At 33.7% G+C, this 25,285-nt stretch overlaps 3 protein-coding genes across 3 annotated transcripts; 2 read left to right on the forward strand and 1 right to left on the reverse strand.

Moving 5' to 3' along the window:
- The first annotated feature begins 2,711 nt into the window (after positions 1 to 2,711).
- Positions 2,712 to 4,020, forward strand: LOC130810034 (protein SEED AND ROOT HAIR PROTECTIVE PROTEIN-like). Its single transcript, XM_057675956.1, has 2 exons — positions 2,712 to 2,754; positions 3,692 to 4,020. Exons 1-2 carry the CDS (start codon positions 2,712 to 2,714, stop codon positions 4,018 to 4,020), a joined length of 372 nt encoding a protein of 123 aa, XP_057531939.1.
- A 12,074-nt stretch (positions 4,021 to 16,094) lies between these two features.
- On the forward strand, positions 16,095 to 18,019 carry LOC130821582 (vignain-like). The gene is made up of 4 exons (XM_057687373.1): positions 16,095 to 16,542; positions 16,754 to 16,989; positions 17,073 to 17,213; positions 17,762 to 18,019. The coding sequence occupies exons 1-4, from the start codon at positions 16,095 to 16,097 to the stop codon at positions 18,017 to 18,019; spliced, it is 1,083 nt and encodes a 360-aa protein (XP_057543356.1).
- A 444-nt stretch (positions 18,020 to 18,463) lies between these two features.
- On the reverse strand, positions 18,464 to 19,837 carry LOC130810043 (uncharacterized). The gene is made up of 4 exons (XM_057675968.1): positions 19,759 to 19,837; positions 19,519 to 19,673; positions 18,790 to 19,015; positions 18,464 to 18,591 (listed from the first exon to the last, which is right to left on the reverse strand). The coding sequence occupies exons 1-4, from the start codon at positions 19,835 to 19,837 to the stop codon at positions 18,464 to 18,466; spliced, it is 588 nt and encodes a 195-aa protein (XP_057531951.1).
- Positions 19,838 to 25,285: the final 5,448 nt, after the last annotated feature.

The raw sequence follows: 25,285 nt of genomic DNA on the forward strand, positions 1-25,285 counted from the left end.
TCTGCATTCATTTATAGATGTTGGCTTAAGATCATTTTCATCATTTATTATATCAACAACTATGGAATAAGCAAAAGATTAATTTGGAATGATCCTTTTTTCAATTTCATTGTTTTTTAGAGAAAATATAATTTATTGAGGTTTCATTATTTTCCTTTTGTTCCTTTTCATTATCAGAGATTTTATCTTGATTTTCTCCTTTATCTTCACTTTCATTTTGAGTATCATTTGTTGTACCTTCCTGTTTTCTCAATTATCTTGGTTTTAAATCTTTTGAACCACGTGGTCTTTCACGCTTTCTTTGCACAAAAATTTCATTATTTTTTGCCTTTTCATCAGGGATTTCTATTCGAGCAGGAGCATTTGCTGCTGGTATATGTGATTTTGTAATTTTCTTAGTATTTGAATGCATCAGGTAAGTTAACAACACTTTGTAGATGAACAATTCGTTGTACTTCTTGTTCACATGATTTTGTTCTTGAGTCTAAATATTCAAGCCTTAAGTACAAAAATTGCCCCCTAGATCATAAAATTTCAGGAAAAAGTACAAAAATTGCTTCCCTCAATGGTTGAACATGAATTATGTTTAGAGCTTCAAGTTGAACAGATGATGCACGTCCAACTCACTATGATGGTTGTGTTAAAAATTGGGTGAAATCTACTTCTAAGGTTCTGAATATGGCGCACGTTCAGGTGGGCAAAGTTAACATGCAGCATATTCAACTCAATAGATTGCGCATTGTCAGAATAAAGGGCCACAATTCTTTTGTTACAACTTAGAGTTCGGCGTGTGATCAACCTATTCAAAGATAATGGACCCAAGTTTGATCTCCAACAAAAAGATTCACCAAAACCTAATTCTGTCGGCCTTTGTGAGTGAAATAGTGGACCCCATTAATGATTTTTCCTTACATGGTTTGGAGATGCTTTCTTACATGTCCTAGTTTCCTTTTTGCCTCAGCTTTGCACTATGCATTCTCCAATGTTCAAAAATAGTTTAAAAACCTACAAAAACAAGGAACATACATGCTATCATACAAAAGGGCGTGAATCAAATAAAACAAGGGAAAAAAGCGTGGGAACTAAATGTAAAACGATCAAAATGTATCACAAACTGAATAGCTTGTCAATGAAATAGACATGTCAAATCAAAGTGAGATGGATAACTTAGCTTCTATGCTTGGAACCATTTAACGGACAAATAGGATGGAGGGTATTTTCTTTTAGGCCAATAACCATATCATGAACATCCACATAATCTCAAATTGACCTTAGTGACTTATGATACATGACACAATAATGATTGTGATTACTAATCTATAATATTGAGTAATCTACACTTGACCTTCTAAGGTCAAGTAAAGAAACAAATGATCTTTGACTTTTAGGTAACTTGTTTATTAATGGAGCATTATCTGCCAATTATTAATCATAGGTTACTAATTATGGGGACACAACAACAAAACACAGAGCTTTTAGACGCTTAAAAACCTATTTTTTCGACGGCTTTTTCCGTCTAAAACATTCACGCTTGGAAAAGCGTCTAAAAAACTTGCCGTCACAAATCTTTTTAGACGTTATATTTTAGACGCGTTATTGTTTCTATATTGTCTTATTTTATCGACACCTAAATGTGTCTAAATCGTGTTTCGCACCTTATGAAAACAACTTTTAGGCTTTTGTTTTTAGATGCAGGAAAATGTCTAAAAGGTGTTTAGACGGTTTTTTGTGTTGAAATAGTGTAGAAAATTTAGACGCTTTTATGCGTCTAAAATGTTTTTTAGACACTTTTTTGCGTTCAAATACAATAAGATTGTTGACCTATTTATGCGTCTTTAAGGCTTTTAAACAGTTTAGCAGACTAAAATAATACAAGAGTTTTTAGACGCTTTAATGCGTCTATAAGAGTTCAAATGAAAGTAATTACATGGATATGATTCAAGTATCGCACTTGCTTCCATACGCCATAAAAATCAAGAGTTACATATGCATTTCTATATACTACAACCATGAGTTCCATGCAAAGTTGTTAAAATTGGAATTCTACTTAAAATTGTTCAGATCTGTGGAATCAAATTGGTTAATCCGAATCGTAGAATTGCAAGATTTTACAATAAACTTAAATTTGCTATCTGGTCCTAATTATTCATCTCAAAAGTTTAATTTTATTAATTAAAGTTTTATTCACATCATTTTTAAGATGAAATAGAAAGATATTTAATAATTAGTTTCAATCTTCATACTAGTGAAGAAATTTATTTTTAAAAAATTATGATGATAGATTGTTAAAACGTAAGAAAAACTAATGAAAGATGGTACATTAAGAAAAAATAATAAAAATTAAGAATAAATTTGTATAATCGAATCGTAAAATCGTAGAATCGTGTTATGATTCTACCTCTACAAATTCTATTTTAATTTGAATCGTAAGATTCTATCAACTTGCGATTCAACCTACGATTCGAATTGCTCGTTTGTTTTTAAATCGTAAATCATAGAATCATAGACTAGAATCGCGATTTTAATAACAATACTTCCATTGTTATTGTTGTTGTATTTTTGTTTAGTGCTGTTGCACAAATGCCACAACAAGCAGAATTGATTGACATTGGTGGCCCTGACTTCTCACCACAAGATGACATCAAAGTTGAAGACATCTTACCGGAAGTCGTCTGGGGACCGAAGATTCTAAGATTAAAAAGATTCAAGGCATGATCTTTTGTAAGTGGAACGGCAAACTGACTGGGCTGGAAGGTACGTAATTGTCATTTGTTAAGAAATCAATTCAACCAAAAACTTATTGATAGTTGACAACCTATAATATGTTATATACTTTAACACTATTCCTCACACGAATACTCTTTAGGCTGGAAGAAAAGTTGTTAGAATCGGGATTATACTTGGAATCGTTCAGACCTGTAGAATCAAATTGCTAGAATCGAATTGTAGGATCATAAGATTCTACAATAAATTAAATTTGCTATCTAGTCATAATTATTCGTCTCAAAAGTTTAAGTTTATTAATTAAAGTTCTTTCACTTTTTTTTCAAGATTAAAATAGAAAAATATTTAATAATTAATTTAAATCTTCAAACTGATGAAGAATTTTTTTAATTATGATAATGGATTGTTAAATCGTAAGAAAAATAAATGAAGATGATACATAAGAAAAATTAATGAAAATTAAGATTAAATTTGTAGAATCGAATCGTTAAGTCATAGAATCGTAGAATTGTGTTATGATTCTACCTCTATAAATATTATTTTAATTAGAATTGTAAGTTTCTAACAACCTACGATTCGACTCGCTCGCTTGTTTTTGGATCGTAAATCGTAGAATCGTAGATCAAAAACTTAAACTGATGGTTGAGACCCTATAATATGTTATATACTCTAAGACGTCTTCTCTTACGAGAGCTAGAAGTGTGGATGCGATATATTCCTCCTTATACCTAGCGCTGAATCTTCCACTTTAAATGAGGGTGAGTTGAGATTTCAAGCCATGAACTCTTGTCACGCTGGCTTTGATACCATGTCAAGGAACCAACTCAACCAAAGGGTTAAGCTGATGATTGAAATCCATTAATATGTTATATATTCTAACACCCTTTGAACTAGAAGTGTATATGCAACACGGACCTGGCTCCTCATACTTAACTAACGCTAAATATTCCACATATATTATATGCAGGTGCAAATGTAAGGGTGTCTTGCATTACTCCGCGGATAACACAAGAAACACTGCCAGTATTTTCAGCGGAATCAGAACCAACAGATAAAAAAGGTTATTACATGTTTGATCTAGAAAGGAATATACCGGCACGCCACAACATCAAAGATGACTGTAAGGTGTACATTGGCTCACCTGGGCCTAACAACAATGATTGTTTCTTTCCAACTAACGACAGTCAGGGCTTAGAGGGTGCCTCTCCTAACACACCATCCAGGGATCTTAATCCCAACACTTCCCTATTTTCTGTGGGTGGTTTTACTTTTGTACTCAACCGATCGAGAGACTAATTTGTGAAATCATCATCAACTCCCTCTTAATTCCCTCCATTTGCATTAATTCTTTTATTTTTTGATGATTGATTGTATTGTTAGTTTTGCTTTTTTATGTTTGTGTTTTGAGCTATGAATGTACTTGCATTCCTTTTTTTTTTTTTTGAAATAGTTAATTTAATAATTTGATATAATTATCGGTTATTCCAAAGGTAATTAATTTCTATTCCATTTGATCTAAAAGTATTTTTTGAAGTCAATTATTTGGGTTATATTTATAACTTCATTCTAGGTGAATTGAAGCTATATATTAACATAGATGATTATGGGCATGTGCAAAATATTTGATTTGGGTTCGATCAAATAAGCTGAAACAAAGCAAAGATAGTCTCTAACAAAGATACAAAGACTTTATTGCAGGCTGAAAATAGTAAAAGCTAAAATCTTTCCCAAAATCCAATATTGATATGAAATGAAACAAGTAAATGTCGGACAAAATAATATACTTTTAAAGCGTGAATCCACTAGCAAAATAAATTAATAAATAAATAAATAAATAAATATATATATATATATATATATATATATATATATATATATATATATATATATATTTTTATATATATAAATATATATATATATATATATATATATATATATATATATATATATATATATATATATATATATATATATATATATATATATATATATATATATATACATATTTCCTTCGTTCTGAAATACTTGCAACATTTCGTTTTGGGCACTATTCATCGTTCAAGCTTATTTTGTATATTGTGGCTAATATGTAAGTAAAAATATAGTCAAGTGGGATCTTGTTTGAATCGTCTAATCGTATACTTTCATAATATTAACTTTTTATAATTTTTAAAAGTGCATAAGTCAACATATAAAATGAACAAAATAGCACATTGGATTGCCTAAAAAGTCAAATGTAGCAAGTATAATGAAACGGAGGAAGTATAAGACAAAAACCGCAAACGAAGTTTCTCTAATGTAGTCCATTGACAATGTCTTTGAAGACCTTGTATACTAGTAAGGTGTTTAATAGCTTTTCTTAAAACAGTTTTTGCGTGTATATCTTGCATTGTATTCAACCTGGCTATCTTTTTCTACTAAGTTGTTAAACTCAACCAAATATTAGCAATAAAGTTACTACACACCTCATGCCACTTAGATAAGCATGAATCTTTATAGCTATTTAGATGATTCCATTATTGTTGTAGAAGTAGATAAAATTGAGAATTTTAAGATGACTTCTTAAACATTGTCATTCTCAAATTTTTCCTTTATGATTTCATAAATAAAATCTACAATTTAAAGCGTATTACTTATTTTCAAACACAGCCTAATATTAATTATTAGCAAATATTCATTAAAGAAAATAGAAACATAAGAAAAGTCAAAAATATATAAAAGCCCATGTTAGTGGCGAACAACATCAACGTCATAGATAGAGCTGTTCAAAAGTGACACGACCCGATAACCCGAATCGAATCTGAAAGTAAATCGACTCGAAAATATGTTCCTATTTTAGGTTTATCGAATCGACATTACTCGAACCGAAGTAGTACCCAAACACGTTGACGACCGAAAATTAGAAAACTGAATTCGTGTTGTAACCGACGCATAACCATTAACGGAGATTACCCGTACATGATGACCGACCCGAATCATGCTTGAAACCGAACTCGATCCAGCTAGGGGTGAACACAGTCCGATTTGGTCTGGTTTGACACTAAAATCAAACTAAACCAAAAATTTCGGTCTAAAAAATTTTTAGACAGGACCAGACCAAACCGTTTTACAACAGTCTGGTCTACGGGTTTTTATTTTTATATTTTTATCCAACTTAATACATGTGTTTATGCAAATAATTTGCACCTACAATTACTAAACATAATAATTTGTAATTAGTTGATAACATCAACATCATTTAAATATATATTACTATACAAATATAACTACATCGTGAAATATCTAGGTAACAACTTAATTTTGTTTTAAATAAATTATGATTTTCGACCATAGTACGGTTTGCGGTCAGGTCTGATTTGAAAAATAAAATACCGAGACCAAACCGTAAACCGTAATTTATTTTGACAAAAATCCAGACCAGACCAAATATTGAAATTCCAGTTTGGTCCGGTTTTTATTTACGGTTTAGACTAAACTTTTTTCAGCCCTAAATCCGGCAAAAACCGACTTAACTCGAACGAATTTTAGATCGAACTGCTGTAAATCTGAACAAATTTGTAAGATAGAAGTATAATTGACTCATATTCAATCATCTTATTAGTTAATCTAATAAAGTGATATATATTTTAATAAATTAAATTTTATAAATACATGGCTTCATATATTTAGAGTTAATAATCAATGGTCAATGTTTATTTAACTACTTTTAATCGAGTTAGATAAAAATTGATAGAACTTTATAATAATTTCTGGTCAAACAAGTAAAAGTAATAAAGTAATAATGATCACTAATTAATTTGCATTTTAACTAATTTGCTTTAAGTATTGGGAATCTTATCATAAGTTTTTTTTTTAAAAATAAAAAAGTCTAGTCTAATCTTAAAGTAATTCTTAATATAAGTGTCTACATGTCCGAGTCTAAGGTTAGGACTTTGTTCGTTGTTAGTAACAATAAACAAGAGAAGAAAATGTTAAGAGTCAAAAAAATTTTCAATAATTTTTTTCATTGTTAGTAACAACGAACAAAAAACAGATTAAGTCATAATTTTTAAATGAAAAAAAACTCAAAAAGCATTGCTCAGCTATTGCTTGGTTCGCTATTATGAACATCAAAGTACTCAATGAGCACATTAAGACCGAATTGGTTAATTATTTTCTCGATTATCCGACAGCTCAAGATCTATTGCCAGGGATTGAATCCCTATAATACAACTTTGGGCAACATATTGCAAGTCTATCATTTAACAGTCAATGAACACTAGTGGAAAAAACCTCATTTGCTGCGGTTTTTTGGCCATAATATTCTGCGGTTTTGGCCCCAAACATTAGTGATAGCAGCAGATGGCCTATTGTAAATGCTGCGGTTTAAAACTGCAGCAGAAAAGTCAACCATATGTTGCGGGCCTCCCTAAAACCGCAGCATATAGTGCAAGACTATATGCTGCGGGCCTCCACAAAACCGCAGCATATAGTTTTGCACTATATGCTGCGGTTTTATGGAGGCCCGCAACATATATATTATTTTTTTTTTTTTTGCTTTTTCGTTTAATACTAATAAATAATCCAATAATGTACAATGTGAACAATGATTAGTCCAATATTCCAATGATAATCACCAATTATCACCAATAATCTCTTTGTAAACTCTCGATCGTATATATAATAATATGTACACAAACAAATTAAAGTCCTAAATGTAAACTAATTACATTATTTACCAAGAACAAAAATTAGCAAGATACGTGGCAATCTTGTCTTTCAATTGGCGCATTTCTCAATCTCTCAAAGGGCGTGTTTCCTTTGGAATGTCGTATAAAACCTATAATATAATATTAAATTAAAAGATACATAAACTTTAGATTTTACCAATAGTAAATATATAATATTATAATTTAAGAACGTAACAAATACTTACGGCGTCAATATTTTCGACTCCAACCTCCTTCACGGATTGTAAGATATCGTCCATATATTTGAGAGTGTAGTAGCCGTAATCAACGGTATTATCCGCTTGTCGAAAGCACTAAGAGAAAATAGATGTTGAGAGTGCCAAAAAATCTTTAAAACCCATAAAATCGCAACTTAGCACGAAATTTCTAGCATATGACTATTATTTTCAATTCTAACCACTTCAACACAATAATATATACCAAATAGTGTTGTGTGCCAAGTTTCGTGCAAAACAAACCAAGTTTGAGCTACTTTATGTGCGAAAGTGCCAAAAAAGCTTTAAAACCCATAAAATCGCAACTTAGCACGTAATTTCTAGCATATGACTATTATTTTCAATTCTAACCACTTCAACACAATAATATATACCAAATAGTGTTGTGTGCCAAGTTTTGTACAAAACAAACCAAGTTTGAGCTACTTTATGCGCGAAAGTGCCAAAAAAGCTTAAAAACCCATAAAATCGCAACTTAGCACGTAATTTCTAGCATATGACTATTATTTTGAATTCTAACCACTTCAACACAATAATATATATCACATAGTGTTGTGTGTCTAGTTTCGTGCAAAACAAACCAAGTTTGAGCTACTTTATGCGCGAAAGTGCCAAAAAAACTTAAAACCCATAAAATCATAACTTAACACAATAATATATACTCGAGTAAGGCATCGCGTACATTTTTCTCTATATGCATAATGTCAAGACAATGCCTAACCTATAGATCTCTCCAATATGGAAGCTTCCAAAAGATTGATTCTTTTTTACATAATCGGTCTTCACCCCCTTACACTTGCCCTGTTTTACCAAATACAGTCGCAACTCCCTTAACCTGTTCATAAACCTCACAACCGGTCAACGGTCGACGAGCTACATGGTCCTCTACCTCCCGTTGAACATCTTCTTCTTCTTACGATATTGGTGATCTCGTGGGAGGAACTTTCGATGGTGCATGAATACGTGTTTGCACTTAGGAATCCACGTGGATTCCATGTCATCGATACATACTGGGCATGCTTTCTTCCCTTCATTCTTATACCCCGATAAGTTTCCATATGTCGGAAAATCATTAACGGTGAATAAAAGCATTGTACGCAAGGTGAACTCCTCATTAGCATATGCATCAAACACGAAAATGCCTTCATCCCACATCTTTCTCAAATCATCAACGAGAGGTGCAAGATATACATCTATGTCATTGTCAGGTTGTTTAGGACTCGAGATAAGAAGTGAAAGCATAATGTACTTACGCTTCATACACAACCAAGGTGGCAAATTATAGATCACTAACAGTACCGGACAAGGACAATGTTGAGAACTAAGATTGCCGAATGGGTTCATTCCATCCGTACACAGTCCGAGCCTTAAATTACGAACCTCATCCCCAAAAGTCTTATGCAACCTATCAATACTCTTCCATTCCGGAGAATCAGATGGATGTGTGAGCAAGTGACCTTTCTTCACCCTATCTGCATGCCACCTCAAATTTAACGCATCTTTCTTTATAGAAAACAAGCGCTTGAATCTAAGTATTATTGAAAGATACCACAATACCTTAGCCGAGGGCCCTTTAGCATCCCGAGCCCCTTTACTCTTGTAGCGCGATAAGCCACACCTAGGACACTCTTCTAAGTTCTTGTTTTCATTTCGATACAATACACAATCATTCAAATACGCATGAATCTTCTAGTACTCTAAGCCGAAAGGACATATGAGCTTTTTGGCATAATATGTCGACTTTGGAAGTTCATTTCCCTCAGGAAGCATCTCACCTAACGCTTCTAATAACATTGTGAAACTAGCTTCACTTCAATTGAACTTTGACTTAATGTTGAAAATTGTCAACACTGCTATTAGTTTGGTGAACTTTGTACATCCAGGATACAAAGGCTTTTGAGAAGCCTCTGTCAACAAGTCAAAAACACGAGGACGTTTTCCTTACTCATCCACGACTCCCTCCATCATCTCATCAATATGATCCACATCCTTATCAACATTCTCTTCATCTGTCTTATACCCATCAACATGATCTACTACATCCTCATTGACATCAGCCACATTATTGACGTCCTCAACAACACTTTTCTCTTTGTAAACTCCCTCCTCACCATGCCAAACCCAAACATGATATTGAGGCCTAAACCCACATTGAAGTATGCGCTCCCTAAGGATATCAACACTATCTACCTTTGATACATTGCCACAAGTGACACATGGGCAATAAAAACCAACTCCCCCCGTCCTAACTTGATGTCCAACCACAATACTACAAAATTCTAATACGCCATCAACAAATTATGACGAATCAATGCTTCCATACATCCAAGAACGATCTTTTATCATCCTAATTAGTGTGATTAATTAATTCAAAACAAAATTAATACACATAGATACTTATTTATACCAAACAAATTTAACCCTAAAAATATAAGCACTACATTGTGTTCTAAAATAAAATCACTTAGAATAATTAACATTGTATACTTCATCTTTCATACTTCATATTCTAATTCTATATAACCAAACATATATTCTATACTTCATACTTCAATATAATCACTACATTATAAAAAAAACCATATTCAAAATATAAATTATAAAATAAAATCATTTAACCCTAAATATATGTATATTCTAATTCTAAAAATTAAAAACATATGTACAACAACAAACCACATTTTTAACAAAATACACATAAATCAAAATAATTAAAAAAATTAATAATATAACTATGAAAAATATCAAACTCATTATACAAAATATAAATAATAATGTCAAACTCCCAAAATCCTAGAAATATGAAAAACAATAAAAATTAGCATCTCTAGAAATTACCTTGTGTATGTAGATGAAAAACAATCACAATGTCACCTACAATGAAATAAGAAAAACAAAATTACTACACATAACCATTTTTTCCAAACATAAGTAAAAATAAACATAAAAAAACACCGTTAATTCGTGAAAATTACCTTGAAAAGAGAAGATTCGTGGGTATATGAAGAAAAATTCGTGGGTTTTGAAAGCTTAAATAAGAAATTCGTGGGTTTATGAAGAACAGAGTATATGAGGAAGCAAATTTGTGGCCTTCAAATGTCGTGCTTAATTATGTCGTGAGTTTATGAGCAAATGAAGAAGAGAGCAAATGAAGAAAGCTTATGTCGTGGGTTTATGAGGAACAAGAAGCAGGAAGAAGCAAATGTAGTAGCAGCAGAGTTTAAGCAAAATGACGAAGAACACAGAACAACTTGAAGAGATTGAAGACAAGAAGCAGGAAGAAGAAGCACGAAGAACAGATTGAACAGCAAATGTCGTGGGCTTTTGAAGAAATTTTTGAAGAAAGAAATTGAAGAACTTGAAGAACAACAAATGTCGTGGGTTTAAGGAGAATACAACAGTATATGAACGTTGATGCGCGGGTTTTAAAATTTTCAGAAGTAAAATGCTATAAGTTATTTGCTGCGGGCTGAAAACAACCGCAACATTTGAGATTATATATGCTCCGGGCTATGAAAAACCGCAACATTTGTTTGAGTATATGCTGCGGGCTACAAAAAACCGTAGCATTTGTAGTATATTTTTTTTCTTTTTTTTTGCTATTTATTGCTGCGTCTAATGAAAACCGCAACAAATGACACGCAACAGATACTTTTTTTTCTACCGGTGAAAGATGCCATGAAACAAAATTCTTATTCTATCGAGGTATTTTATGGAAAACGATTGCAATTTGGAAAGAAATTGACAAAAGAGTTCCAAACACCGTAAAACACCCCAATGACATTACCATTTTTAATGAAATCACACAAAGGTAGATGTACTGATTCTTAGCATGCATAAATGAAACATTTGATAAGGATCAAAAGGACATATTAAAAAAACCCTTACCATTTGTTAAAGAGTCTTATGCCACAATCAGATAGAAAATCTCCTTACGAGAAATCCTCACCAAAAAACCATCATTAGAGTTAGACTCCTTAGTGATAATAAGAAGTGGTTTGACAACAAAATAAGGTGTTAAAAAGCTCCAATCAGATGCAAAGAAGAGGACAAATCTCACCTCTATTGTTCACACTGTGGAGAAAGTAGGCACATCAAGGATTGTTGTTTCAAACTTATTGGATACTCCGAATGATGGCCAGAAAACCAAGCATGATAAAAGGGGAGAGATGCTGGGATAATGGTTCAAAAAGACCAAAAGAGGACGATGATCAAATAAGAGGAAGTGGATCTTAAGTGTTTTTAGCATCGAATGCCCACAAGAAGAAAGGAGGAAAGAAGAAGTCATGGTAACCATGACTTTGAGCAAGGAAGAAGGTAATACCAATAGAGAGAAGGTAAGATAGGAAACCATGACTCAAATGAGCCTACAAAATCCAAGTACCCTATTTTCTTTAAAATCCTACAAAAGGCGCTCAAAGGTATAAGGGTCATAAACCTAAACATACTAGATGGATTTTTTATTGCAGGCTACTAACACTATGATATATGACCCCAATGATCTCATATCCGTTAAATTTCCAAAAGAAAACTCAATCACACGACAAATAGAGAATGCGTAGAAGTCAAAGGAGCGGAAACTATTCATTGCGGGGCCACAAGCTAATTATATGAAAGCAACACTCAGGATCCTTAAGTACCTCAAAGGTATATGGTACACTTGGGAAAGGTATAATGTTTCGGAAAAATGGCACGTAAGCCTTCAAGCCTATATAGATGCAAAGTAGGCCTACGATAGCGATAGAAGAAAATCAGCATTTGGGTACTTTACCCTAGTAGAGGAAATCTAGTATTTAGAAAAAGTAAGAAATAAAAGGTGGTTATATTATCCAATGTTCAAGCTGAATTTCGAGGAATTGCAAAGGGGATCACAAATGTGCTATATATTAGGAAATTACTCACAAAACTTGGGTTTCAATAAGACAAGAGTTATGAGCATAACTGTGACAATAAAGCAGAAAATAGTATGAGTGTATGACAGAGAATCTAATTCAGCATGATAGAACCAAACATGTAGAAGTTGATAGGCACTTTATAAAAGGAAAAGCTAGAGGCAAAAATAATACACATCCTGTTTGTTTGATCTAAAGAGCAACTTGGTTATATATAACCAAATCAGTAGGGAAAGAACCATTTCAGGATACATTATGCAAGTTGGGCGTTTAAAATCCCACAATCTAATTTGAGGGGTAGTGTAGGAAAGAATAAGAGAATATTACAAAGTATTTATGATTATTCATATTCTTGTTTATATAGTGCACAATTGAATAAATATGAGATAATTTAGGGATTGATATATAGTAAATATAGATATTGTTTTTCCTTTATATTGAAGGATTGTAACAAAACCAAATAACAGTGAATAACAAAAAACACTAAAATATAGAATTATTCAACTCTTGAAAGGGAGTATATCAAAAGGATCCTTTTTATGTTAATTAGCAACCCAATTTTGACTTTCTTTGGGCCAGGCAAAATAAAATATCTAAGGTCTCAGAAAAAGAACTATTTATATGTAAAGTAAACACAAATTCTTGTATGAGATGGTTTCACAATTTAATGCATTTTATATATGGATTAATCAACATATGAATTTTTATTTTTGAAGCCGTCTCACCGAAAGATTGCCTCTCACAAAAATAGTTCTAATTAAAGTAAAATATGTGCAAGCATTTTATTTAAAAAGAATATTTAAAAGCATCATTTACTTGAAAAGTCTCAAGAATGACATAGATTTTTTAAATTTTACATAAGATAAATAACATTCGACAACTACAAAACACAAAACACGAGAAAAATCATAAAATAGATTATAAAAGCTTTTATTAACTCTTTTTTTGATGGTATCTTTATTCAGCTAGTCTCTTGAGAAACCCTTTTTTTTGAGAAACATATCTCAAGTCAAACCCATTAAAGATTAATGTCTATTTATCGTATTCATAATGCCTACTTACACAAAATTGTAATTTTAGTGATTGATTTGGTTAGTCTAAACAATTTAGTTCAATTTTTTTAAATAAAATTATGTTTTTCGTTTTGGTCCTAGACTCCCTTTTTTTAATTTTAGAACATACCAAATCGAAAACCATAATAAGATTGAAAACCGTGTTATTATTTTTGAAAATAGGTTTCTGTTTAGATATTTTGAAATGTAGTTTTTTATGGTAATATATAGTTGACTTATGTTGATACATTTAACTAATTACGAATTATTATATTTAGTGATTTTTGATGTGGAACATTTGCATAACAAATACTCTACTATAATTTAAAAAAAAGAACAAAACTTCAAATCAAATAAACCGTAAACCAAACTAGATAAGATTAGACCAGACTATTATAGAACGGTTTATTCCGGTTTAATCTGGAGGTATAAACGGTTCTGTTTGGTATGAGAAATTTTGAATTTTCAAACTGGCTAATTTAGTAACTTTAGTGTTAGATCAGATTAAATCGAATCGTGTGAGGTCTTAGTTATGTGCTACACAAACCAAGGCACACTCTAAAAATATTGATCGTCATCCGGCATTCTGGCTCATCCAAACAGTTCAGTTATCGCCTGATCCCTTCGCTACACTTTAACCAATTCTTTGAACGCTCACTAGTCACTCCACGCCGACGAAAGCAAAAACATTATCATAATTCTGAAAGAATATCCAAGATGACTGCCGCCTTTAACATAATGGCGTCATACCATAACTATTAAAGATTATTTGATTATTTCCTATGTAATCTCTTCTTATGAATTCCCCCTTCCATCCGTTTTATTTTGCGTTATTCTTGTATGATTGAGACAACCTCAAAACAAAGAAGTTAAAGTATTAATAATTGTATAAATAGAACTATTCAACATATATATATAAACGTCTCATGGTGAGATCATTTTATACAAAAATTTGTGTTATGTCTTGTATGAAACCATCTCACCATGAGACGGGCCAATACAAGCAACTCATTCGTAAAAAAATATTAAAAAAACAACAGCTAGTCTCTTGAGAGACCGTCTCTTTGAAAGACGTATCTTAAGTCCAACCTATTAAAGATTAGTGTCTACTTACCGTATTCTTAATTCTTACTTACATTATCCTTAATGCTTAATAACCTTATTCTTAATGTCTACTTTCAATATCTTAAATGACTACTTACATCATTCTTCATACCTATTTACAATATTTTAAAAAATATATAATGGGCCGGTCCAATTAGAGATGATCTATCAAAGAGACTGTCTCTCACAAGAATTTGTGAAAACACAATAGAGTTTGAATTCACACTTAAATAGAAAACTGGTTTTTTAAATAGTTTAAGATGATCCAATTGAAATTGTCTCACAACAAAACTACATCCATAAAGAATTAGTGATCCTTCTAATAATAATGATAAATGATAAACGGACCATTGGCAAATCATACAAACAATGCCATAGGATTTCATTAGAAGGAAAAGGCCAATTGCAGTTGCTAAAAAGGTTACAGTTATTTGAAACACAAACCAAGGCAAAACTATTCATCATAATCCCACATTCTGGCTTTTCCTAACAGCTAAGTTATTGCCTAACTACTTTCACGGCCACTATGATAATCGGTAATAAATGATGAAAATGTTAATAGTATTGTAATCTAATTGGAAAAATCCCTTAACAAGTTATGTTCATGTTTATTCTATTTAAATCATCTTATTTTATTCATAAAATTCATTCCAAAACATTATAAGCGGTAATAAAATTATGAATAAGAACTTTTAGATGAATTTTTCTTTATCATGGAAATGACATGATATATTTCACAAAAATTATTCCGATTATAACCATTTAGTATCAACAATTAAATGGGTCGTTGCGGCTCTAGCATACTTTACTAACATCAAAAGTTGAGTTACATGTATGGCTATGAATGCAATGGTATCATGCCATAACCAAAATCATCAATAAATCAGAAATCAAAAATCAGAAATCAGAAATCAGCTTGTCCCTTGAGAGAACCTTTCTTAGAGACGTATTTCAAGCCCAATCCATTAAAAATTAATGTCTATTTACCGTATTTTTCCTATTTACATTATACTTGATGCTTACTTACCGTATCCTTAATGTATACTTTCAATATTTTAAATGTCTACTTACATCATAATGTCTACTTACTGGACCAGTCCAACTAGAGAAGATCTCCCAAAGAGACTGTCTCTCGCAACAATTTGTAATCAAAAATACAACCGCAATTTGCAAATTTGCAACTCTTGTTAGTTTTGTTTACCCATTAGCCACCCTCATCAAATTTAAAATTTCCCACCTTTAGTTTGTCATTTTCCCCCAATATTCATGTATAAATACCCTTTTGTTCTCTTGAAGTGATCAGCCCAAACCATTAACCATATCTCAAGAAACACAACAGCAAATAAAAAGAAACCCCAAACATATCAAAAGCCATAAATGGATTTGAAGAACTGCATATTGCTTGTGTCCTTAGCCTTAGCAATGGTGATCGGCCTCTCTGATGGGTTCGATTTCAACGAGAAGGACCTAGAATCCGAAAACAGTTTATGGGACCTCTATGAACGGTGGCGTAGCCAATATACTGTCTCGAGAAGCCTAGATGAGAAGCAAAAGAGGTTCAATGTTTTTAAGGAGAATGTAAAGCATGTCCATCAAGTTAATAAGATGGATAAGCCTTACAAGCTTAAATTGAACCAGTTTGCTGACATGACAAACTTAGAGTTCCGTACTCACTATGCGGGGTCAAAGACTCGCCATCATCGAATGTTAAATGGCAAGAAGACGAGTGAAAGTTTCATGTATGCAAATGCCGATAATATTCCTCCTTCCATTGATTGGAGGAAGAAGGGCGCTGTTACTCCAATCAAGAACCAAGGCCAATGCGGTATGAATAAGATTAGTTTTAGTTACAGTCGATCTCCCGAGAGACCGTCTCTTTGAAAAACGTCTCTCATGCCCAGCCTGATAGAGCTTAATTACTAAAAGATGATAATGGGCTGATCAAATTAAGCATGGTCTCTCAAAGGGACCGTCTCTCACGAGAATTTGTGTTTTAGTTATATGTAAGAAAATGTTTTAACTGTGCATTTTTACAGGAAGTTGTTGGGCATTTTCAACGGTCGGATCAGTTGAAGGTATAAACCAAATAAAAACAGGGAAGTTGGTGTCATTGTCCGAACAAGAGCTTGTCGACTGTGATACCTCACAGAACCAAGGATGCAATGGTGGTCTGATGGATTTGGCGTTCGACTTTATTAAGCAAAAAGGCGGTCTTACCACTGAAGAAAACTACCCTTACCGAGCTGAAGATGGAAGATGCGACAAATTAAAGGTATAAAATGATCACTTTATAACTTATGAACTCGAATTATTGATCGTAAAATACATAATTAATGCTAAATAATGTCAATGTAGATGAACAATCCAAAGGTATCTATAGATGGGCATGAAGATGTGCCTGAGAATAATGAAGGCGCTTTGCTTAAAGCTGTTGCCAACCAACCTGTGTCCGTGGCCATTGATGCTGGTGGTGATGATTTGCAATTCTATTCAGAGGTTAAATTAATTGCTTTACTTCTTGTTTTCACGCTATCATATGCACTTTTTTCATCCTTGATATCTTTAGTTGCGTATAATAAATAAATACAAAATGTTCATTTTATGAACTTACGCATTAGGTGAATCAAACAAGAATCCACTTGATTATATTTTTATTATAATTAAAGATTAAGCAATATTATTGATGAGTAATCGTGACTATGCAAGTTTAGCAACTAATTGAACCAGAAATACTTTTATGAAAAATATGTTACATTTAGAGGTGCTCAAAACACACCCGATGATCCGAAATTTTTCAGACTTTATAACCGAACCCGATTTGACAAAACTTCAAAAAATGATTTATAATTATGTAAATAACAAAATGGACACAAAATCCAATTTCAAACCGACCCGAAACACCTAACTCGAAATCAACCCAATAACCCGAATGAACAACCTCTAGTTACATTTGATCTCAAGTAGAAACCACTTAATAGTGTTAGAGATAATAAAACGTTTTTATTGTATTTGAAATCTACTTACCATTATTGTCTAAAAAACAGGGAGTGTTCGATGGAAAATGTGGAACAGAATTAGATCATGGTGTTGTGGTAGTAGGCTATGGAACAACAGTTGATGGAACCAAATACTGGATAGTGAAGAACTCATGGGGAGAAGGTTGGGGAGAGAAGGGTTATATAAGGATGAAGCGCGACATCTCTGACAAAGAAGGATTATGTGGAATTGCAATGGAAGCTTCATATCCAATCAAGAACTCTTCCAACAATCCTAATGAGTACTCCACCAAGGATGAACTTTAAACTAAGTTTACAAACTCATGGATGTTAGCTTTCTAGATGTCATCCATAAGAACACATTTACTTCTAGCTTTAATTTAATCAGATGTTACAAAACTTTTACATTCCGATTGTTCGAAATAATTAGATAACCTGTTTTTCAAGCAGGCTAAGTTATCGTTTGCAGCGATGAAATAAAATGCATTATGTCGAAATTAAGAAGAGTTCTACAGAAATATGTTTCAACTGATAAAGGCAATGAACATTCCGATATGAATTTCAGTATAAATGTAGTGTATTATACAGCTCAATGAAAAATTCCGTATTTAGTTGTAACATATTACTAGTATGATACATGTTAGCTAGATTCAAATGTCAAATTGACGGTACGCCTAACAGCAGAAGTTGGACACGAATCAACGTTTCAAAAGAAAAGACAAATACGGATTCTTAATAGTTACGTTGGTTTTACAGTGATAATAACATTTGCCCTATGATTGAGAAAGCGACGCCAGACAGTATAGAGATTGTAGCTTTGTGTTCCATGCTTCCGTTACCATAATCAGCTTCGATATGCTCTGCTACATCAAAGTTACCTACGAAATAGATGCGAGAGATTACGTACATATGCAGAAAAAGATACAGTTTAAAGCGTACAATGGAGTAGCTCACTAAAAACTATCCTGGTCGGGGCATACATAGGTTCAACCTGATTTTGTGCTCTAATATGTCGGTCTACATAATGATACTGATCTAGTTAATCAGCTGAATAGACTAAGCAAAATGACTAATACCTCTTTCATCGCCGTCGCCACAACCAGCAACAATTGTGTCCCTGATGTCCTGAGTGGTGGCCTTGTTAAAGAATAAAAAGTGCTCCATAATCCCATCTATGCAGTCTAGTACAAGGTTCGTTTCTTCGAGGCATGGCCCACTGCAAAACTCATCTACCTGATCATTAGATACATGCAGCTCTCCGCTCACTGTCAGCCTGCAAGAATCATCACATTGGCTGTACAGCTGCAATATGAAAAATGAAGGTTCAAACTAAGGTGATACGCTCAAATGGAGCTAGCAAATTGACTTCTACATACTCCCTCCGTCCCATTTAGTTTGCAGCATTTTCCATTTTAGTCCGTCCCACTTAATTTGCATCATTTTTATTTGGACTATGGCCCACCACTTTATTTTATTCTCATCCATACCTTTTAACCATCTTTTAATATCAACCACACAATTCATTCTCTGTTCAATTATTACTATTATCTACTTTTTTTCTTAGAAAACAACTACTTTCTCTTTGCTTCAAATTATATGGGACAAAGTAGTATCAAACAATGGCGGAATAGTGTTAAAATTTTCCCTTAAAAACACACAAATACAAGCACAAGCCCATTTGATTCATTTGCTAGAGCTGAGAAAATCCCATTTAACACAGCATGACTAATGACAACCACCATATATGAGTACCATAGATGTCTAACGTATAACAGTTCGGAATCCAAAGATTTATGCGGACTTACATGTTTTCCATTGAAGCATAGCAAGGCTCCATCAACAATATGAGTGGGATCAGTGTTGGCCCCAGCATATCCCTCACCCCCTTCATGACCATGGTCTTCACCAGGATATGCGCCGACAGCACCAACACCAGGTTCATAATCAACATCTTCCTCAGCTGAACGTGTATGAAAATTTTGTAAATAAAATACAATATTCAATCAAAACAAAATAGACATAATTTTGAGATAGGTTCATATTACCGGAAGTGATATTATAAATAAGAGTACATACTACCACAGTCATCATAAGATATAGTCTAATTTTGGCACAGGACGCCATTGTTTAAATTCGTCACTTTGAGGGATACAAGCACACCACATACTCATAATCGAAACAGGGAAGTATATAATACCAGTAATCTCGAAAAATCTTAACTTTTTTTTTTATGTCATACCCTTTTTCTCTGGAGAAAGAACAGTTCAAAAATGTGCAGATCAACCAACTTGGAAAGATGGACCAATGGAAGGTGTTCCTTCTGTGAGAATTCAAGATTTAAGCCATAGGTCTTAACTGTCCCTGAAACTCAAGGGTAAGAGGAATAGGTCATAACTAAGAGAAGCCAGTTGGAGGAGAAGTCACCAACTTTTTTCCAGATTTATGCATCATTGTTGGAAATCAAACCAAAAGTTTTGATTTCTTCTCACACAAGTTATCTTCAAAATATGGGCAACTCTGGTCCAGCAAAATCTTGAAAAATTTCAGGAAATAAAAAATCTTAAGAATGTGAAGTTTCCACTTCTTGTTGACCCTCCTCCCTTTAGGTTTTCACTTGCATTAATAATCTCATTGACATGAGACCTTCTGCTAGCAACAGAGGAGGACCTAAGGAAGTATAAAATGAGAACACATTCATTTTTGTAACAATAAACAACATACAAAAAATCATACGTTTATGAAAAAATAAAAGTAAGCATATCTTGAATAATTATCTTTGCTAGCAACGATTAATCACATGGACTTGTTCCGGTTCATGAAGCCAACCTTAAATTGTTGGGAAATAAGGCTTTAGCAATATTCATTCAACAAGATGAGAAAAGTAATAACTGTATTTTTTTTTACTTTTTTTTTTTCATAATAAATGATCAACAAGAACATCATTAGTCATCTAAATCCTATCTTAAATAATCACTTGAGATCAATCTTCTTTAGGGGTTTTAAATATTAAAAGGCATTATCAACTCTAAGAGCATGTAAGGTGTCTTGACCGGCAACCGCACAAAATCGCTAAAATATAGGCCTCTCAAATATTAGTTTACGTAAGTTTTTCTTTAGTTACTAGCTTAAATATAGACCATCAATTCTCAAGGTGAGTGAGTAACTTTACTAGCTTGAACATTTTGAAGCGCCGGCTGCAAATGCTATACTAAACTGAATTTCAATTGCTTCCATGGGAACAACCATCTTCCTCACCCCCTTAAATCTCAAAGAAGTCATTTATGATAAATTTTATGCTCTTTTTTAAGTTTGGTTAAAGCGTCTTCACCTTTGTCTCAACCATCTCAGTCGGAATATGCACATTTCCCATCGCCAAAGATTGATAGTGTCTAAAAGGCTTAGCAATCCTTTTCAAACATTGGCGCATAAAAGCCATCTACACAGCTCCGAAGTCCAAATATCACTTGTTCACAGCACGACAATATAGCCATGAGTGTTTTACTAATTAATATGCAGAGTGGAAACTTTTCAAACGTGATCCTTCTCGATTTATTTCACACGTGGTGAAAGAAAAGCATGAAATACACATTATAACCTCAAAAAAAATTATTTCAACTACCTCAGTTAAAAAAATTCAACCTAAAAGACAACAAAGTCCACGCAAACTTAGTTGCATAACCCTTTCCTACTCAACCTTATTTTAAGTATGTTGGGGTTGGTATCAGTGGCGGGGAAAAAAAAATAATTAATAATGTAAATTTAAAATAAAAAAGTTGCAATCACCATTAGTATATTATCTACCCTTGGCTGAGATCATAACTTACATATTCCCTCCATTCTACTCAATTTGTATTAATTTTTATTTTGGGTTATCCCATTTAACTTGCATCAATTTCTTATTTGAAAATGGATTTCACCACTTTGTTTTAATCTCAACCATATTTTTAAACTTTCCTTTAATATCATCCACACAATTTATTATCTCTCTTCATTTAATATTACATTTTCACAAATTCTCATACTTTCCATAAAAATTACTTTTTTCTCTTCGATTCAATCTCATAGGGCAGAGGAAGTACGTAATTGCAATACCATTGACATATTGAAAGATTGACCACAATTTGCCTTGCTTGAATTAACCATGTGAGGGCATATAAATGTTACATGATTTTCTTAAATAAGGAAAATGCTACTAATTACAACTAATTGCCATAATATTGAATATACACCCAAGATTTATTTGCTAGACAAATATATTTTCCCAATCAACAATATTCCAAAGGATATTGCAATGATATTCCCGTAATACCCCCTCAAGTTGGAGCATGAGGGTCATGAATGCCCAACTTGGAGAGTAATTTATCAAATTGCATTTTACCAAGAGCCTTAGTAAAGATATCGGCCAGTTGAGAAGATGTAGAGACATGAGACGGAGATATTAAACCCTCATTGATTGCATCTCGAACAAAATGACAGTCGACTTCGATGTGCTTCGTCCGTTCATGAAAAACTGGATTCTTTGCAATGTGTAAGGCGGATTGACTATCACAGAACAATGGAATTGCTTTAGGATGGTTCACACCCAAGCTTAACAACAAACCTTTCAACCACTTTAACTCACAGGTGAGGGCAGCCATAGAGCGGTATTCGGCCTCAGCCGATGACCGTGAAACAGTATGCTGCTTCTTTGTCTTCCAGGACACAGGAAATTGGCCAAGAAACACGAGCCAAACTGTAAGGGAACGTCGAGTGACGGGGCAGGCAGCCCAATCGGAATCACACCATCCCTGTAAAGTTAAGTCACAATCGGCACTCAAAAGAATACCTTGTCCCGATGTCCCTTTCAAATATCGAACAACCCGTAAGGCCGCCTCCCAATGCTCAATTCTGGGTTCCTGCATGAACTGAGACAAGATGTGAACAGAATATGCCAGATCCGGACGGGAAACTAAAAGGTATATCAGTCGACCAATAAGTCTCCGATACGACTCTGGATCTTGAAGTAATTCGCCATTAGCTAATCCAAGCTTATGATTCTGCTCTATGGGAAAGCCAATCGGCTTAGCGCCTAACATTCCTGCTTCAGAAATAATGTCCAGAGTATATTTTCGTTGACACAAAAACAGACCTGCAGAACTTCTGGCCACCTCTATACCCAGAAAGTATTTCAAAGGACCCAAGTCCTTCATTTTGAAACAATCACTAAGATAAGACTTGAAAGTACACAACGCAGCGGAATCATTCCTAGATATAACAAGATCATCAACGTATACTAAGACATTAATCTGTATACCTGTCTTAGTATATGTAAATAATGAATAATCTGAATAAGATTGAAGAAAACCATACTCTTTCAGTGCCGTGACTAATTTTGCAAACCAACATCTGGGAGCCTGTTTCAAGCCATACAACGACTTTCTCAATCGGCAAACTAGAGTAGGATCAGAACTCTCAAATCCGGGAGGCAACTTCATATAGACTTCTTCATCAAGATCACCGTGCAAAAAAGCATTGTGAACGTCCATTTGGTGAAGTTCCCAATTCTTAGAAGCGACAATTGCCAAAAAAGTTCGAACAGTAGTCATTTTAGCAACTGGAGCAAAAGTTTCAGTGTAATCAATACCTGCTTGCTGATGATTCCCGAGAACTACCAACCGAGATTTGAGTCTTTCAACTTCACCATTGGAAAAAAATTTTGTCTTGTAAACCCACTGACTACCGAGAGCTCTTTTGCCCGGAGGAAGAGGCTCCAAGGTCCATGTAACATTGTTTTCAAGAGCTCGAATTTCTTCCTGCATGGACTGTCTCCAACCGCTGTATTTCATTGCCTCCTTAAAAGACTTCGAATCATTGTTACTAACTATTGCTGCAATAAACTTTCGGTAATGTACAGAAAAATTATCACAATGTATATAATGTGCAAGAGGATACGGATTACCTGAAGGGTGATCAGAAACTGAAGTCGGGAGAGATGGACTATTAGCAAAAACAGTGTGAGTAACATGGTCGCGAAGCTTGACAGAAGGATATTTTTTACGAAATCCACGGCCCATATTTTCGATGGATGCTTGAGGGTCTTCTTGGTCAGCAAGAGGCTGCTGAACAAGAGTATCGCTAGACGAGGACTGCTGGAGTGGCGAGCTGAACCCAACAGTTGTGTCAGAGCTGCTACAAGAGGCAGCATTTGTGGGTTGGCAGCTGGGCGGGGACTGCTGCAAGGTGGCTTGGTTCCTGTGGTTATGACTCATATCTACCCCCCCTTGATCATAATGAGGCACCTCATCATCACATTCATTATCAGACAAACCAATGTCCGCAAAATCCTCATGGATGACACCATTGTAATCATCACTAGACTCAATATTTACATTATCGGGACTAGCAAATGGAAACACATTTTCAATAAATTTAACATCTCGAGAAACAAAAAATTTCTTTGTATCCAAATCATACAATCTCCAACCTTTTTGCCCAAATGGATACCCGATAAAGACACACTTCCTACTCTTACTAGCAAACTTGTCACCTTTCGTGTTTTGATTATGTGCGAAACAAAGGCATCCAAAGGTACGAATAGCATCAAAGGTGGGTAATTTATTAAAAAGAATTTCAAACGGTGTTTTATTTTGAAGAAGAGGTGTGGGAGTACGATTAATCAAATGCGCCGCACCAAGAATACAAAAAATAAATTGGCAAATTGGCTTGAAAACGCAAAGCTCTCCCAACACTTAAAATGTGCTTATGCTTTCTCTCCACCCGCCCGTTTTGTTGTGGTGTACCAACACAAGAGGTTTGAAAAAGAATACCATTATCACGAAAATAACCAAGCAAGCATTCAAATTCAGTGCCATTATCACTTTACACAATAGTAATAGTTTGGCCAAATTGTCTATCCACCATAGCTACAAAAGTCATAAACATCTGAAAAACTTCCTTTTTATCAATCAATAAATAAATCCATACAGCCCTTGAAAAATCGTCCACAATAGTCAAAAAATAACGAGCACCACACGATGACTCATGTCGATAAGGACCCCACAAATCACAGTGAATTTTCTCAAAAATTCGAGAACAACTATTAGTACTTAAAGAAAACTTGTCTCTATGGTGTTTAGAACGAAAACAGACTTCACAATTTTTATTCAAACTACTCCTGGATTTACTGACATGAGGAAGAGACTTAACTACTTTCTCAGAAGGGTGCCCCATTCTTCTATGCCACAACTCCACATCAGATGAAGCTTCAATAGTAGACACCACCTTCGGTTTGCTGAAGTAGTATAGTCCATCCCGCCTAACTCCCGTTCCAATCAGAGCCTTCATGTGGTCCTGTATCAAGCACATATCAGAGTTAAATGTGACAATTGACTGTAAATTATTATTAAGTTGCGAAACAGAAAGTAAATTACAACTTAAGTTAGGAACATATAGAACGTGATGAAGAGTGATCATATCTGACAAATAAACCGAACCCTCCATAGATGCAATAACATTATCACCATTTGGCAAACCCACAGGACAATGTATAGTTGTAATGTCAAATAGCCAAGATTTTTCTCCAGTGACATGATG

Source organism: Amaranthus tricolor, chromosome 1 (genome assembly GCF_026212465.1).
Source record: "Amaranthus tricolor cultivar Red isolate AtriRed21 chromosome 1, ASM2621246v1, whole genome shotgun sequence".
Lineage (NCBI taxonomy): Eukaryota > Viridiplantae > Streptophyta > Magnoliopsida > Caryophyllales > Amaranthaceae > Amaranthus > Amaranthus tricolor.